This window comes from Acanthopagrus latus, chromosome 19 (genome assembly GCF_904848185.1).
Source record: "Acanthopagrus latus isolate v.2019 chromosome 19, fAcaLat1.1, whole genome shotgun sequence".
NCBI classification, from domain to species: domain Eukaryota; kingdom Metazoa; phylum Chordata; class Actinopteri; order Spariformes; family Sparidae; genus Acanthopagrus; species Acanthopagrus latus.
Genome location: NC_051057.1, coordinates 7,332,208 through 7,344,940, shown reverse-complemented (window position 1 = coordinate 7,344,940; position 12,733 = coordinate 7,332,208). Strand labels below are relative to the sequence as shown.

General features: G+C 45.7%; 1 protein-coding gene across 1 annotated transcript; it reads right to left on the bottom strand.

Moving 5' to 3' along the window:
* Nucleotides 1-1,191: 1,191 nt before the first annotated feature.
* Nucleotides 1,192-8,669, bottom strand: klf6a (Kruppel-like factor 6a). Its single transcript, XM_037079303.1, has 4 exons — nucleotides 8,200-8,669; nucleotides 5,802-6,369; nucleotides 4,856-4,979; nucleotides 1,192-3,964 (listed from the first exon to the last, which is right to left on the bottom strand). Exons 1-4 carry the CDS (start codon nucleotides 8,299-8,301, stop codon nucleotides 3,913-3,915), a joined length of 846 nt encoding a protein of 281 aa, XP_036935198.1. The 5' UTR covers nucleotides 8,302-8,669; the 3' UTR covers nucleotides 1,192-3,912.
* Nucleotides 8,670-12,733: the final 4,064 nt, after the last annotated feature.

The following is a 12,733-nucleotide window of genomic DNA, read 5'->3' as shown; positions in this document are numbered from 1 at the left end:
CGAGTCAGCTGCGTGGAAATTGAATGCAACATGTGGCTGACCGAAAAAACAAGAATCTGAGCCCGCAGGACTTCTTCTCTGCGCGCAGGGTGAGCGAGCGGCTCGGACTCTGAAGGGGTTGCCTCTCTCACTTTTTACAGCCATGCATTTATGCATCGTAGGTGGATCTGAAGTCGAGAAATCGAGCGGGGCAGCAGTTTGGAGAGATCAAGGGAAAAAAACAAAAAAAACAACAACACTCTTCGCCACTCCAAATGCTGGGAGGTTCTCCGAAAGCGCGCTTAATTACTGACTGCAGGGCAAAGCTTCGTTTATAAACCACAGAGCTTTTACTGGAAATCAGAGGAGCTAATAAGTTGCCGGCCCATTCTAGGTCATCACCACGAGCAGGGGAGCATAGAAGAAGAAGAAGAAGAAGAAGGCTGTCATCTTCTCTCTCTCTCTTTTCTTTTTTCCCCCTATCTTGTTTTCTTGTTAGTTCGTAACTTAAACCAGCCTCTTTGGTTTATCCACTGCTGTTTTGTATCATTATCTGTGTCAAGTAGAGTAATTATCTAACAAATGTATAAAAGCGGCTCTCTAATTAAATGCCATGGGCTGTAAGAGATGGAGATAAATTATTTATACTGCTTTGATGAGAGCTAGCTCGCTCTGAGGAGAGAGCAGTCAGGATTGAAACCACTGCAGTGAGAAACTTTTCAACAAGAGAAGGGGGGGGGGGGGGAACAGAAAGCTAAATCTGAATGTTTGCCACAGGGAGCGAGGTGCGTCAGGTTTTATGTTTAGAAACCACTCTCTCCAAAGATGTAATTTGCTCATTGGAGAGAGAGAGAGAGAGAGAGAGTTTCACGCCGGTATTTACGAGACAGGAAGACGTGAAGCCCGTTAAAGGCTTTGAGCAGTCCTGGCTCGTTTCTTTAAGTGACGAATTTGAAAATGTTAGATATGCAACCCACCCTCCCGCCGGCGCTCGCACCCTGACCCCTAATCTAAGCGTGTCCACATTACTGGAGGGCAGGGTGCAGCTGAAACACACCCATTCATCCCCAATGAGCAGCTAAAAAAAAAAAAAAAAAAAAAAAGGAAAAACCTCCCACAGGCCAAGAAACAAACAAAAAAAAGCTTTCACAATAACGAAGCACAACTGAGGGGAATCAAACACAAATGAGACAAAAGGAAGCGAGGCCAAAGTCAGATAAGAATTTCTTATTATTCCAATAAAAAATACATTCATACAGAAATATAACAATTTTGCAAAACAATTTCAAATAAAAATTTCATAAAGCATAAACATAACAATTTTACAAAAGTTTTTTTTTTTTTTTTCCTTTTTTTTTGTACAAAGATTCAGTTGAGAACAAAGAGCTGTGTGTGTGAGTGTGTGTGTGACAGAAGAGTTGGAGTAGTGAGATGAAAGAGATGATGAGAAGTGTAAAAAGATGCGTGCAAACATGGGGGGGGGGCTTAATCAAGGCTCAATTACCACTTGAACAGTATTGGCTGCCGTTTTCACAGAATGGATGTTCCCTTTTGCTTTGCCCACAAAAGGCACTGCCAGCACTCCCCGGATCTATTGCAGCAAGCAGTTTCAAGTTTGTACTCATCCCGGCTCTTTCAACCCTGCTCATCTGAAATCCATAAGTTGGAGCGGTGCGACGTGCCGCAACATCGGATTCCTACAGCAAAAGGTCGCTGATCTGGAGTGGGAGGCGCCGTTCACTCGATCCACCGAAAACGCTAATAGGTATGTTCCCGATGGTCACCGGAAGGGGTGGTGGCGGTGGGGAGAGGCCTACACCTGTTTTCTGGCGAGGATCCATCTCCCAATACAACTCTACCCGACGCTGATTCACCACTTGCATTTCCATGTGCATCGTCAACGCTTGATCTGTATCTCCTCTGAGAGCCCCCCCGCCCCCCCGCCTCGCTCGCTCCTGTGGTTTTCATAATACTGTTGCAGCTTGGCTAAAACAACGCTCCCCCAGACAGGTCAATAACCAACCTACACAGTCAGCAGTCTGTGACAGATTCCATGCCAACAAAGCCTTTAGCAATTCATTACTGAGAGGCAGTACAAGGCGAGGCCTGTCCGACTGCAGCCTGTTAATTACAATAAATCTTTAGCTTTTTTTCGTCGGTCCCAACTTGCAGGGATGGAGAGACAGGAGGAGGAGGATGGAGGCTGGAGGTGGGGGTGGCACAGGGAGGAGAGGACTATACATAAAAACCCATTTTTTGTTTACCTAGTCTGGTTGCTTTTGTACCTTACGGCTGTGTGCGATGAACTCGAGTGCATACTACACAGTAGTTAACATCTTTGACAAAATGAATTTTAAGTGCTCTAAACAGAATTTGTCTTGTTTTACATGTTCAGATCAACTAAACGCGTGCTCCGATTCAAAACACAACAACAAAAAAGAGTGAAAGGTACGTCGTCCGCAAACACGTCTGGCCGCCGGGAGTGGATGAACACGAAAGAGGTGCGAGGGTTAACGCGCAATTGAGCCCCGATCAAGCTTGCCAAAAGTCACCCATACAACGAATGTGACTTCCCGCCGCTGCCACAGGGGCCGAGTCACTTGCATAAGGCACCATTAAGGTCAACAGTGCATTATTAGATAGAAAAGAAAGTACAAAAACTCAAACAGTTACTTCCTCAAGGCAAAAAAAGGATGCGTGAGAGAATGAGTGAGCGGTGGTGAAGTCTCCAGCCAGATGAGAGAAGCAGAATGGGGGGGGTGAAGTTTGTAAAAAATAAGACGAAATCATCAAGGCTTTATGTACAATATTGTAACATTTAACCGTTCGCACTTTTAGCTGCACTTTTATTGAAACTATTTTGCAGTCCTGATTACAGTGGAAACATGAAATGAACAATCCCTAAAACCATGCAACACCTGTCTATGATACTGAAGTTATAGTATAGTTGTGTTATACCTCTAAGCACACAGCTTATACAATTGGACTACAAATGAGCTTTGTAGCTTGTAAAAAAATAATAAACCAGGCTACATAACACATTGCACATTTAGTAGCTGCACCAAAAACACCAAAAAAAAAAAAAAGCTCCTGTCATACAGCGACCATGGGGGGGGAAGGAGGGGGCTTGACCCCTGGGACCAGAAGACATCCACATTCTGCTTCTCTGGTTGGACCCAAGGCCTCAAAAGCATCGGAGAATCATCCCCAACCCAACCCCCCCCACCCAAGTCTGGGTGCCAGACAAGACAGGCAGGAAACTTCCTTCCATCCTGCCCCGTCCTCACGCTGCCAACGTGGCAGGGGAACCACAAGTGGAAACGTTTCCCCCCAGAAACCCATTCAGTCCACAGCAACATTGGCACCAGCCCCGCTCCGCCCATCATCCATCAATCCGTCTCTCAAGAAAAAAAACAATCTTCCCTCTTCCGGGGGGGGGGGGCGGGGGCGGTCGACCAATCTCAGACATTCACAGTGCACACACATGCTCACCTCAGACAGTTTCATAAAGTACCAGTGTATCTGCTGTCCGGGAGATGTCCCCAAAACATCATGCACCATACATACACATCATTCACTCTTTTTGTTTGTGTCTTTTATCTTTTTTTTTTGTCTTTTTTTCTGTGTGTGTGTTGTAAGTCCTTCTCAATCAAAAAGATCAATCTTTCCCCATCCATGATTTTGTCCTCTTGTTGCAACAGACAACCTTTCAGAGCGCCTTTCTCCAAAGAGAGGTCCCGGAGGCACTGGGTTTTTTTTCAGTATGGTGCAAAACGGCATGCTTTGGCTGGAACACACTCCCGCCACTCTGCTCTGGGACAGTTCAACCGAGAGACCGTGTCGGGAGACGTTTGCGTTTGTTTTTGTTTAGTTTTTTTCTTTTAAGAACTTTCCCCTTCGCTGCGCTGCTTGGTTGGCGCTCGCCCCGCCACTCTAGATGTGCCTCTTCATGTGAAGAGCCAGATGGTCAGACCTGGAGAAACATCTGGGGACAGAAGGGGAGAAGGAGGTCAGTGACCATGCAAAAAAGATGGACTGTCAGGTGAATGAATGGAACAGAACAGCAGCAATTAATCCATTAGCTGTCAACTACTAAATTTCCTTGCCAACTGTTTCGATTATGGAATAATATATCTGAGCAGTCTTTTTTTAAGAAAGAAAGTCAAACTTCTCGGATTCCAGCTTCTTAAATGTGAGTATTTACTGGGCTCTTTACTCCTTTATGACAATAAACTGAATATCTTTGGATTGTGGACAAAACAAGACACTTAAGGACATGATCTTGGGTTAACATTTGACCATTTTGACATTTTATAGGCCATACAACTGATCGATTAATCAAGGAGATGATGGATCGATTAATCAGTGCTGAAAATGATTGTTGGTTGCAGCCCTTGAATGAAAAAAAAGTTTGAGGGAAGCTTTGTGTGACTGTGATTTTGGATATCAGTACTTCAAAAGATAAGAAAGAATGCAGTGGCTAGTTGCTAGCAGATCACGTGTTTTGTGATTTCATGTGACATAATACCAGAACCAACAAATTCCTTCTTAGAGGAGGCTTTCATTTTTGATACAGCTGACTGATACTGCTGCTTTGAGGATGATGCTGAGGTCTATATGAGTTTAACATATTCTCAGCGTGAAATGTGGATACAGATCCCTCAGCTTTTCTCTCAGTGTGATTAAGACACACATTTATATTAGCAGATTATCGGCGCTTCCGATCTTTGAAGACGTGCATCACCATCTGGATGGTGCAAGACAGGCAGATAGCGTCAAAGTAAGTGCACGTCAGCGGCGCACACGTTCCTCCTGCAGTGACACAGGCTTATCAGAAACCCGGTGACGCAGCTGGCTGATAAACGTCCTTGCTCACCTGTCACAGTGACTGCATTTAAATGGCTTTGCCCCTGTGTGCTTCCTGAAGTGTCTGGTCAGCTCGTCGCTTCGTGCAAAACGCCACTCGCAGCCCTCCCACGAACACCTGTATGGTTTCTCACCTGCAGGGGGGCAAAAACAAGGGAGATGATACATTGAGATGAAACCCAACAGGAATGCGTTACTTTTTTTTTTCTTTTTTTTTTTGCCTGACTGGCCGCCTCTCCGCTGTTGTTATTTAAATACGATCGCATCGATCAGCCCAGGGGCCAGGCCGGTGACACGGACGCTGACAGGCCGATCGAGACCCGCATTCCCGCTTAACCTGTTGGACCACTGGCTGAGTTATTTATCCATCTCGGTTCTGTGTGACCTGAAATATGCTAGGAGCGAGGCTGTGCAGCTGAACCTAAGGAGGATATAAAATAAAATATTTTTTTTTAAAAAGCCACACGTGCAATTTCACACTACTAATCAAAAATAAGAAAGGCTCAAATGACCATTCAGAGTGCCCCCTGGCTCCCCGCCCATTCACCCCTTTCCCATGGTGAAACCCAATCTGTTTTGAAGTCCTTTTATCTCCCATGTGCAACCCCTCCCCCTGCTCCCTCCCTCCCTCCCTCTCTGTGTCGCTCACTCTCTCGCTGGCTCAGTCAGTCACATTCCAGATAGATTAGGTCACAGTTTAGGTATCCAGCCATGCAGAGCTAATACTCACAGCGCTCCAGCTGAGGACATCATGCAATGTGGACCTTTAATTACATTACACAATGGATGGACAATGCCATTATGGTGGAAGACTAAATTAATGGCGCCTCTGCTGTCCACCCCAAAAAAAAAAAAAAAAAAAAAAAACCCTGAGATTTTTGAGCTTCTTGAATGAATCAAAAACATCACATGTGGTCATGATATGAGCAACCCTGGCTCTGGTGTTTGAGGCTCACCTGTATGAGTGCGTTGGTGTGCTTTTAGGTGGGAGCTCTTTGTGTAAACCTTGCGACAGCCGTTGAAGTGACACCTGTGTACCCGCCTCCTGCCGTCCGGAGACGTGTCCCCGCACATGAGTCCTGTCTTTTCCGTGCTCTTTGCCACCCCGCCGCTCCTGATTTTCACCGGCAAGTGCAGCTCGGCGTGCGCGGCGACCCAGCCGTTCGTCGAGTTGGCCTCCGGGGAGGACGGCGGAGTGCTAATGACGGAGGGGCTAAAAGGTCCAGAGCCAACCAAGACGGAGCCCAGAGGGTTGGAGGCAAAGCTGTGCGTGGGCGAGAGCTCCTCGGAACTGTCCGAAGCTTCGCTGCTGGCGTCGGAATTCACACTGTTGGTGTCCAAGATTTGGCTGTCCTGATTGTCCTCCTCGTGGGCCGCCGGCAACTTTGGGTCAGACTCGGCCTTGGCCTTGTCCCCGCAGGCGAGGATCAACTTGCTCCAGAGGTCCTCCTGGCCGTCGAACTTGAGGTCGGATGTGGAGACGTAAGGCTCGCTCTGAAGATAGCGCTCCAGCTCCAAGCATGTCTGGTCGAATGAGAGAAACAGAGTAAGAACAAATGAACTACAGCAGCGGCAGCCCTGGAGAGGGGAGGTTCATTCACAGCAGCAGAATGCTTGTGTGTGGGGAATCCTTTTAAATGATGCATGTGCACATGTGGTGCAATATTTGTTCAACGCCTACAGCAGGAAACTGTAGCTATTACTGCACTTATCTTCACTCTGGCTATCAGGCTCACAATTACAATGATCAGGTTTACACATGAGAGCTGTGAAGATGAATGGTTTCACTCATTTTCAAAGCAAAAATGCCAACTTTACTGGATCCAGCTTCTGAAATATGTTGATTATCTGCCTGCTTGTATGGCGTCTGTTGGATATAACTGATTTAAGTACACATCTTTGAGTTGAATTGAGTTGAAAATCATAGGAATTTAACATGACAGCCCTGAAACATCTGCATCCGTCACGGTCCCGAATCCACTGATTATGGGTTTACCAGGCTGAACTCAACCTCCCTCGCCTCCTCAAGTCTCGTGTCAAACATCACAACACCCCGGCCACCTCAACTCACGCCATCTGTTCACACTTGAACTGTCACCCATCCAAACTCACACGCTCCCGCACCTGAGCGCAGCCTGACACTCAAACATGCACTGTCATTTCAGCCCGAGAATGACTCACTGAACACATTTAGAGTCCTTTTAAGGAAGCCGCTCAACTTCCCCTCCGCTCCAGCATGAGCCATTCAGCTGCTTTTCCTTATGCGTACCTCTAACATGCAATCACATCCTTCCTCAAGCCAGTGTCCAAACAGTCTTTACCCCATGGATTGTGAAAGACACACTGGGCTCTGACTGACTTCAGAAGCCGTTTTGAAAAAAAAAAGTTGAAAAGGCAAAGAAAGCCGTTCATTAGCTCAGAGACGGCATGGCTGGACGAGGCAGATGCAGAAGACAGATTTTCCTCTGGGGCTTGTGCAGCCTTACATTTTCCAGCTGTGCTGGTGTCTACTCATGCGAGCAGGAATGGGCCATGGCTGACATTTGATAGTGTCGCGTTGTTGGAGCTCATTCAAATCCAGAGAGGATGCAAATGGATGCTTTTAAGGAAGATACATGTAAATGTGTAAAAAAAAAAAAAAAAAAAAAAATCTACAGCCCATTTCAAGTTCATTCAGCGTAGAGAGTGAAACAGAATGAATCGTATACATTAAAAAAAAAAAATGCAGGGATATTTCTCTGTATGAGCTGATCCTGAGCAAACACACACACACATCTGATCGTCTGTATGAACTGATCCGGAGCAAAACACACACACATCAGATTTTCTTTATGAGCTGATCCTGAGCAAACACACACGCACGCATCTGATCTGCTGACTGCTGACTTTAACACTAGTTCCTCCTGCACCGGCTATGAAGGCTGGAGTGAGGGCTGAGAGCAGCTCTCCTGCCCTGAGAGAAGTCCTGCTCGTAGGAGCAGTGAGAGCTCCAGCAGCAGCAGCTCTGTCTGTCCCCATTCATCTTGACGCAGCGGAGCCTCGACTCCAGCTGTCAGACTGACACACTGATCCACTTCAGCCTGCCAAAAAAAAAAAAAAAAAAAAAAGACTTCATAACGAAACCCCCCTTTCGTGGAACAGCGGCACGTCAAGGTTGAACGGACGTCTAAAAAAAAAAAAAAAACACCGGGTCACCTGCGCTTACAACCGACATGATGGCGTTTTATATTTCTATTTCCCCCCCGAACTTCGTGTCGCCTATCACATAGCAAAAAGAAAAAAAGAAGAAAAAAAAGAAACAAGCGTGCTCAGTTCCGCTTCAACACTCAGAGAACAGTTGATAAATATATTCACCTGCTGCCAGTACTCCTCCAGAGACGGTAAGGCTGAGAAATAGCCCGTGTCGTGAACTATCTGAAGTTCTTGAAAGATGCTGCACATGGGTAAGACATCCATCTTTTCCACAGCTTTTTTGTTTGTTTGTTTGTTTTTGTTTTCTTCAACAAAACAAAACAAAAAAATTCTATTTAGCTGCACTTATATTTTTTCTCTCTCAGGTAAGGGGGAAAAAAAGCCAGCCAAGTGAGAGGAAGAAGAGCGGTGTCCTGCGACGCGGAGAAAAAACACAACAACCCGAAGAAGCGCTCGTTCTCTCGGCAGCAGCGGTGTCTCCGTTCAGTCCTCCTCCCCCCTTCTTCTTCTCCTGCTTCTACTTATTCGTCTCCCTCCTGCTTCTTCTTCTTCTCCTTCTCTTCTCTCGCTCGCTGCTCAAGGTGTTTGCAAACACTGCGCCCGGACTGGATGGGGAACAACTGCGCTCTGCAAACTTCCCTATTCAAACCTCCAAGCCCGCCCCCTTCTCCCCCCTCCTCCTCCCTCCCGCCTCCGCCGCCCCCCTCCTCCTCCTCCTCTCTCCCTCCCTCCCTCCCTCCCTCCTCGCGGCAGGATTACGCCTGCAGGGCCCGCGAGCCAATCAGCGGCGGGCGGCGTGAGAGCTCGCGAATGATATCACGGCCGGCCAATGGCGGAGGAGCCCTGACTTAATTTGGTTCCTGCTCCGTTTTTAATTGGCGCATTTAACTCGCAGCGGCTCGTCGCTGATTGGCCGGTTATTTATAGGCATGTATATAAGCCGCCGGTGGCTTCGACTGTGGAGTCTTTCTCTTGTCGGCGGTGTATTTCGCCACAGACAGCGCATGTGAGCCGAAACAGTTTTTCAGTCGTGTTCAGTGGAAAAAACATCAGCCTCCCTCTCTCCTTCTCTTCTGTGTGTGTGTGTCTGTACTGTGTAACTTTGTCACAAGTAGCGCTTGCGACACCGCTGTTGGCCAAAGGAGATGAGTTCACCGGGGGCTGTAAACTGTGGCTGGAGTGCATGTGTTGACATCAGCCACCAAAAGTGAATTCATGTCTTGGAAAAAAACAGTGACTAACAGACAGGCAGGATATTATCATGTTATCGAGCACACATGAGTTTTTAGAGGAAACGTCAGTCCTCACTTCTCCCTGACCGACTTTGTACACACTTCTGCTTTACCACTCGAAGAACAACATCAAAGTTTGCGCTTCCACTGTGGTGTATCTCGACAAGTGCGGCGTGTCATTAGTAAAAAAAAAAAAAAAAAACTCCTCCTTTCGGCCTAATTTGCACTTAAAAGAGCGCGTAGCTGATTTAGAATTCCAAAGCAGCTCCCCAAAGTTAAAGAATTTGTTTTACCCCAGTTTAGTTATTATGATACATGGAAAAAATTCCTGTATATTTTAACTCTCGTTTATGCCCCAAAACACTTCGAAGCAGAATAATAATAAATCCAGATGTGCGATTTCACCCACAGTGTCGGGACAGTGGTTTCAAAGTTACTTACATATCAGTCAGCTTGATCAATGTGATCCCACTTTAGGTTTGACACGATCTGTGAGCTGGAAAAAAAACTTCACTTTGAATATTTTTATACTTAAAAACAAACATTACACTTTAACAACTGATTACAGCTGTCTTATCTCTGCTGTTTTATTATTTTCATGTATAAAATGACATGGTATGAAATAATTTAGCCAAATTGGGCTCTAATGGTGGCCAGAGTCGGTCCGCCATTAGGTTTCTAGTGGGGGGAAAAAAATGAATAACATAGAATATGAATCACTGTTGATGCTGTTTTACATTCTGGGAGTTTAAATATGCAGAATGTCTAATCACCCGTGTTCCGTGTTGTACCATTTTGCACCCAGAGCACCCCTTATGGAGTTTATCAATCACCCTAATTCTACTTTTCTTAGCTTAGTATCAATAGTGTCTCATTCCAGAAACTTGAATTACATCAGATAAGATGTATGAGGCCATTTCTGCCGGTGTTGCTTACATTTTATAGTCCCCATCTACTTGAGTTGTTTTGCTGAGAAGCTTCAGAAATCTTTTGTGGACTATGAAACTTCACCCGACCTCACATCAGAATGGGGGGTGAGTATAGACAAGGACAGCATTTTCACTTTTGTGAACTTTTCCTTTAAGATGACATCTGCAGGCTGTAGGCTTTTATAAACCAGGCAGAAAAAGAAAACGTGTGGTTTTGCTTCGTTTTCACCACAGTTTCCCCACAATGACTTCACTGGGCTACAGCTAAGTTTAGTATCCTCTGTTTCACAATAAAGAAGAAACCCGGTAAAGTGAAAAATAAACTTCCTTTTTTAAAGTTATTTTTTTCATGTTCTTGTCCTTCTTGGGGATGTCTGGACCCGGAGGGTTTGGACACCGCATTTAGGAACTGAAAGTCGCACAAAAAAAGCTAGTGAAGTTTTGTGTTTAGAGTTGCTTAACCTGGAATCTGAGCCTAATTTTAGACGTGATGTGCAAGTTAAAACCAAAATGGACAGCCTCACATCACATACTTTGACAAATTACCAAAGTTAAACCAGGCGGATTTACACTCAGAGCTAAATTACGACTCCCGTAAGTACACCATTGTCTGGATGCACCCAGCTGTAGTCCCTCGTGAATGCCTCTTCATTCCAGTAGCATTCCATCACATTTGGCAATGGCACAACGTCATCCTGACTTATTCTTATCATTTCCTCTTTGCAGAAGTACTCGCGTGCCACTGGGGCGTCCCTTCCTGAGGCTGTTGCATAAGTTCACAGCATCGGGTCGCACCACAACCTGGCGCGGCATCGCCTGATGAGATAAACAACATTTGCAACACAGGAGCCACATTGTCTTCCGAGCGGCGCTATTTTCTGTCGTAGACAACTGAGCGCCCTTTGTGCTGCTCTCTCCACTGAGAGGCCATATTTGTCACCCATAGCATCTGATTTAGTCATATGGCGATTGGGATGCCTTGTGAAAGCCTGAAGCAGGCATTCATCAGCTCTGCAAAGGCATTCCGCTTTTCTTTTATGTTACTAATGGGGCTATTCATTACGTCCCTGCAGGACTCGGTGGACACTCTGCTTTGAAGAGTTAAAACTCAATGAGTCAACGTCCGTTTGCAGGAGCCGCAGAAACGTCCTCTGTTGCCCCGTGAAATGTAACAGAACGCTCGGCTTATCGCTGCACAATAAAGCACCCCCCCGCTCATTATCTATGCATTTTCCAAAGTTGCCGAGGCCGACTCCTATATGCGTTTGATGAATAACAAGAGCACACCGTCGGGTCCTGCCGGAGCATTAGTGGGCAGCTCTGCAGTAATCACTTCCTTCAGAAGGCCTGTTAGATGAGGCATTTAGAGAATGCGCGGGGTCCTGCATGGCAGCTTTTATCTTGGAAGGCCAGGTCTGCAGCTTTATCATCGTTATGTAATCCCAGCCCAGCCAGTAGCCACGGGAAAGAGCAATTACAGGATGACCCATTTTAATGCATCACTGTCAACCCAATTAGTGAGTTGTTCTAAGGGGTTTTTCTGGACAACCTGGGCGCACTTGGACACCGAGTCATGTATGGTTTTCCATGATGTGCACATGGGACTAGACTACAGGCAGTCGCTGTTGCCCAGTCATCATCCTCTACTGACACTGTCACGCAAAAACTAAAACCCACTGAGCTATTGGACGATCGTCACTTGTCAACTGTCAAGTATTCTGACAATCAGGTGGTTTCATTCACTTTTTCTTTTGGTTACAGCTTCTCAAATTTGAGGTTTTGTTGTTTTTATTTGTCCTACCTGATACTGGTTACCTTCAGTCTTACTCGGTCCAGTCTGACCCATCGCTGTTCCATCACTTCCTTGACTTTTCAACATGGTTTCTACCCCTGTGCTACTTTTACGTTATGTTTTTGCATTTTAAAGTAGGTCTCACAGTCATATTTCAGGACCATGAGTTCACAGATGGTAGCAGATGTTATGTGAAGGGATTTAACTAGACACAGAATGTCATTCGGCGTGTTAACGGGCCACTCTTAGACATCCCATCAGTGCTTCACTTCCACAACAGTCAAGTGGCAGATTAAGAACGGTCAAATTTGAACTAGGCAATGCCGAGATATGCAGACTTTTAACTCCAAGTATGGGTCATGCCACAAGAACACAGCGCACTACATTTCCCATGATGCTAGTCTCAAGCCGAAGCTGAAATGAAATCTGATGGCATTGTCCAGGTTTACTCAAGAAAAATCCTCAGTGAATGCATTACACAACTGTTTTCAACAGTTCTCCCTGAACAGGAAACTTCATGTTAGAAACAGTGAATTTGTTTTGACTGTATTTAAAGCTGAGTGTTGGTATCTGTACCAAATAATAACCCAGAGTGTTGGTATTTGACAACCTGGGAATGAGACTCAGCAATCAACCGTCTTTCTCCGTCTTTAATTTACTATAATGAAAGAAACACATTCTTTGATCATTTATACAGAAAAACGTAGGAAATGTGATGATCCCAGTTACAAATTAAAGGCAAT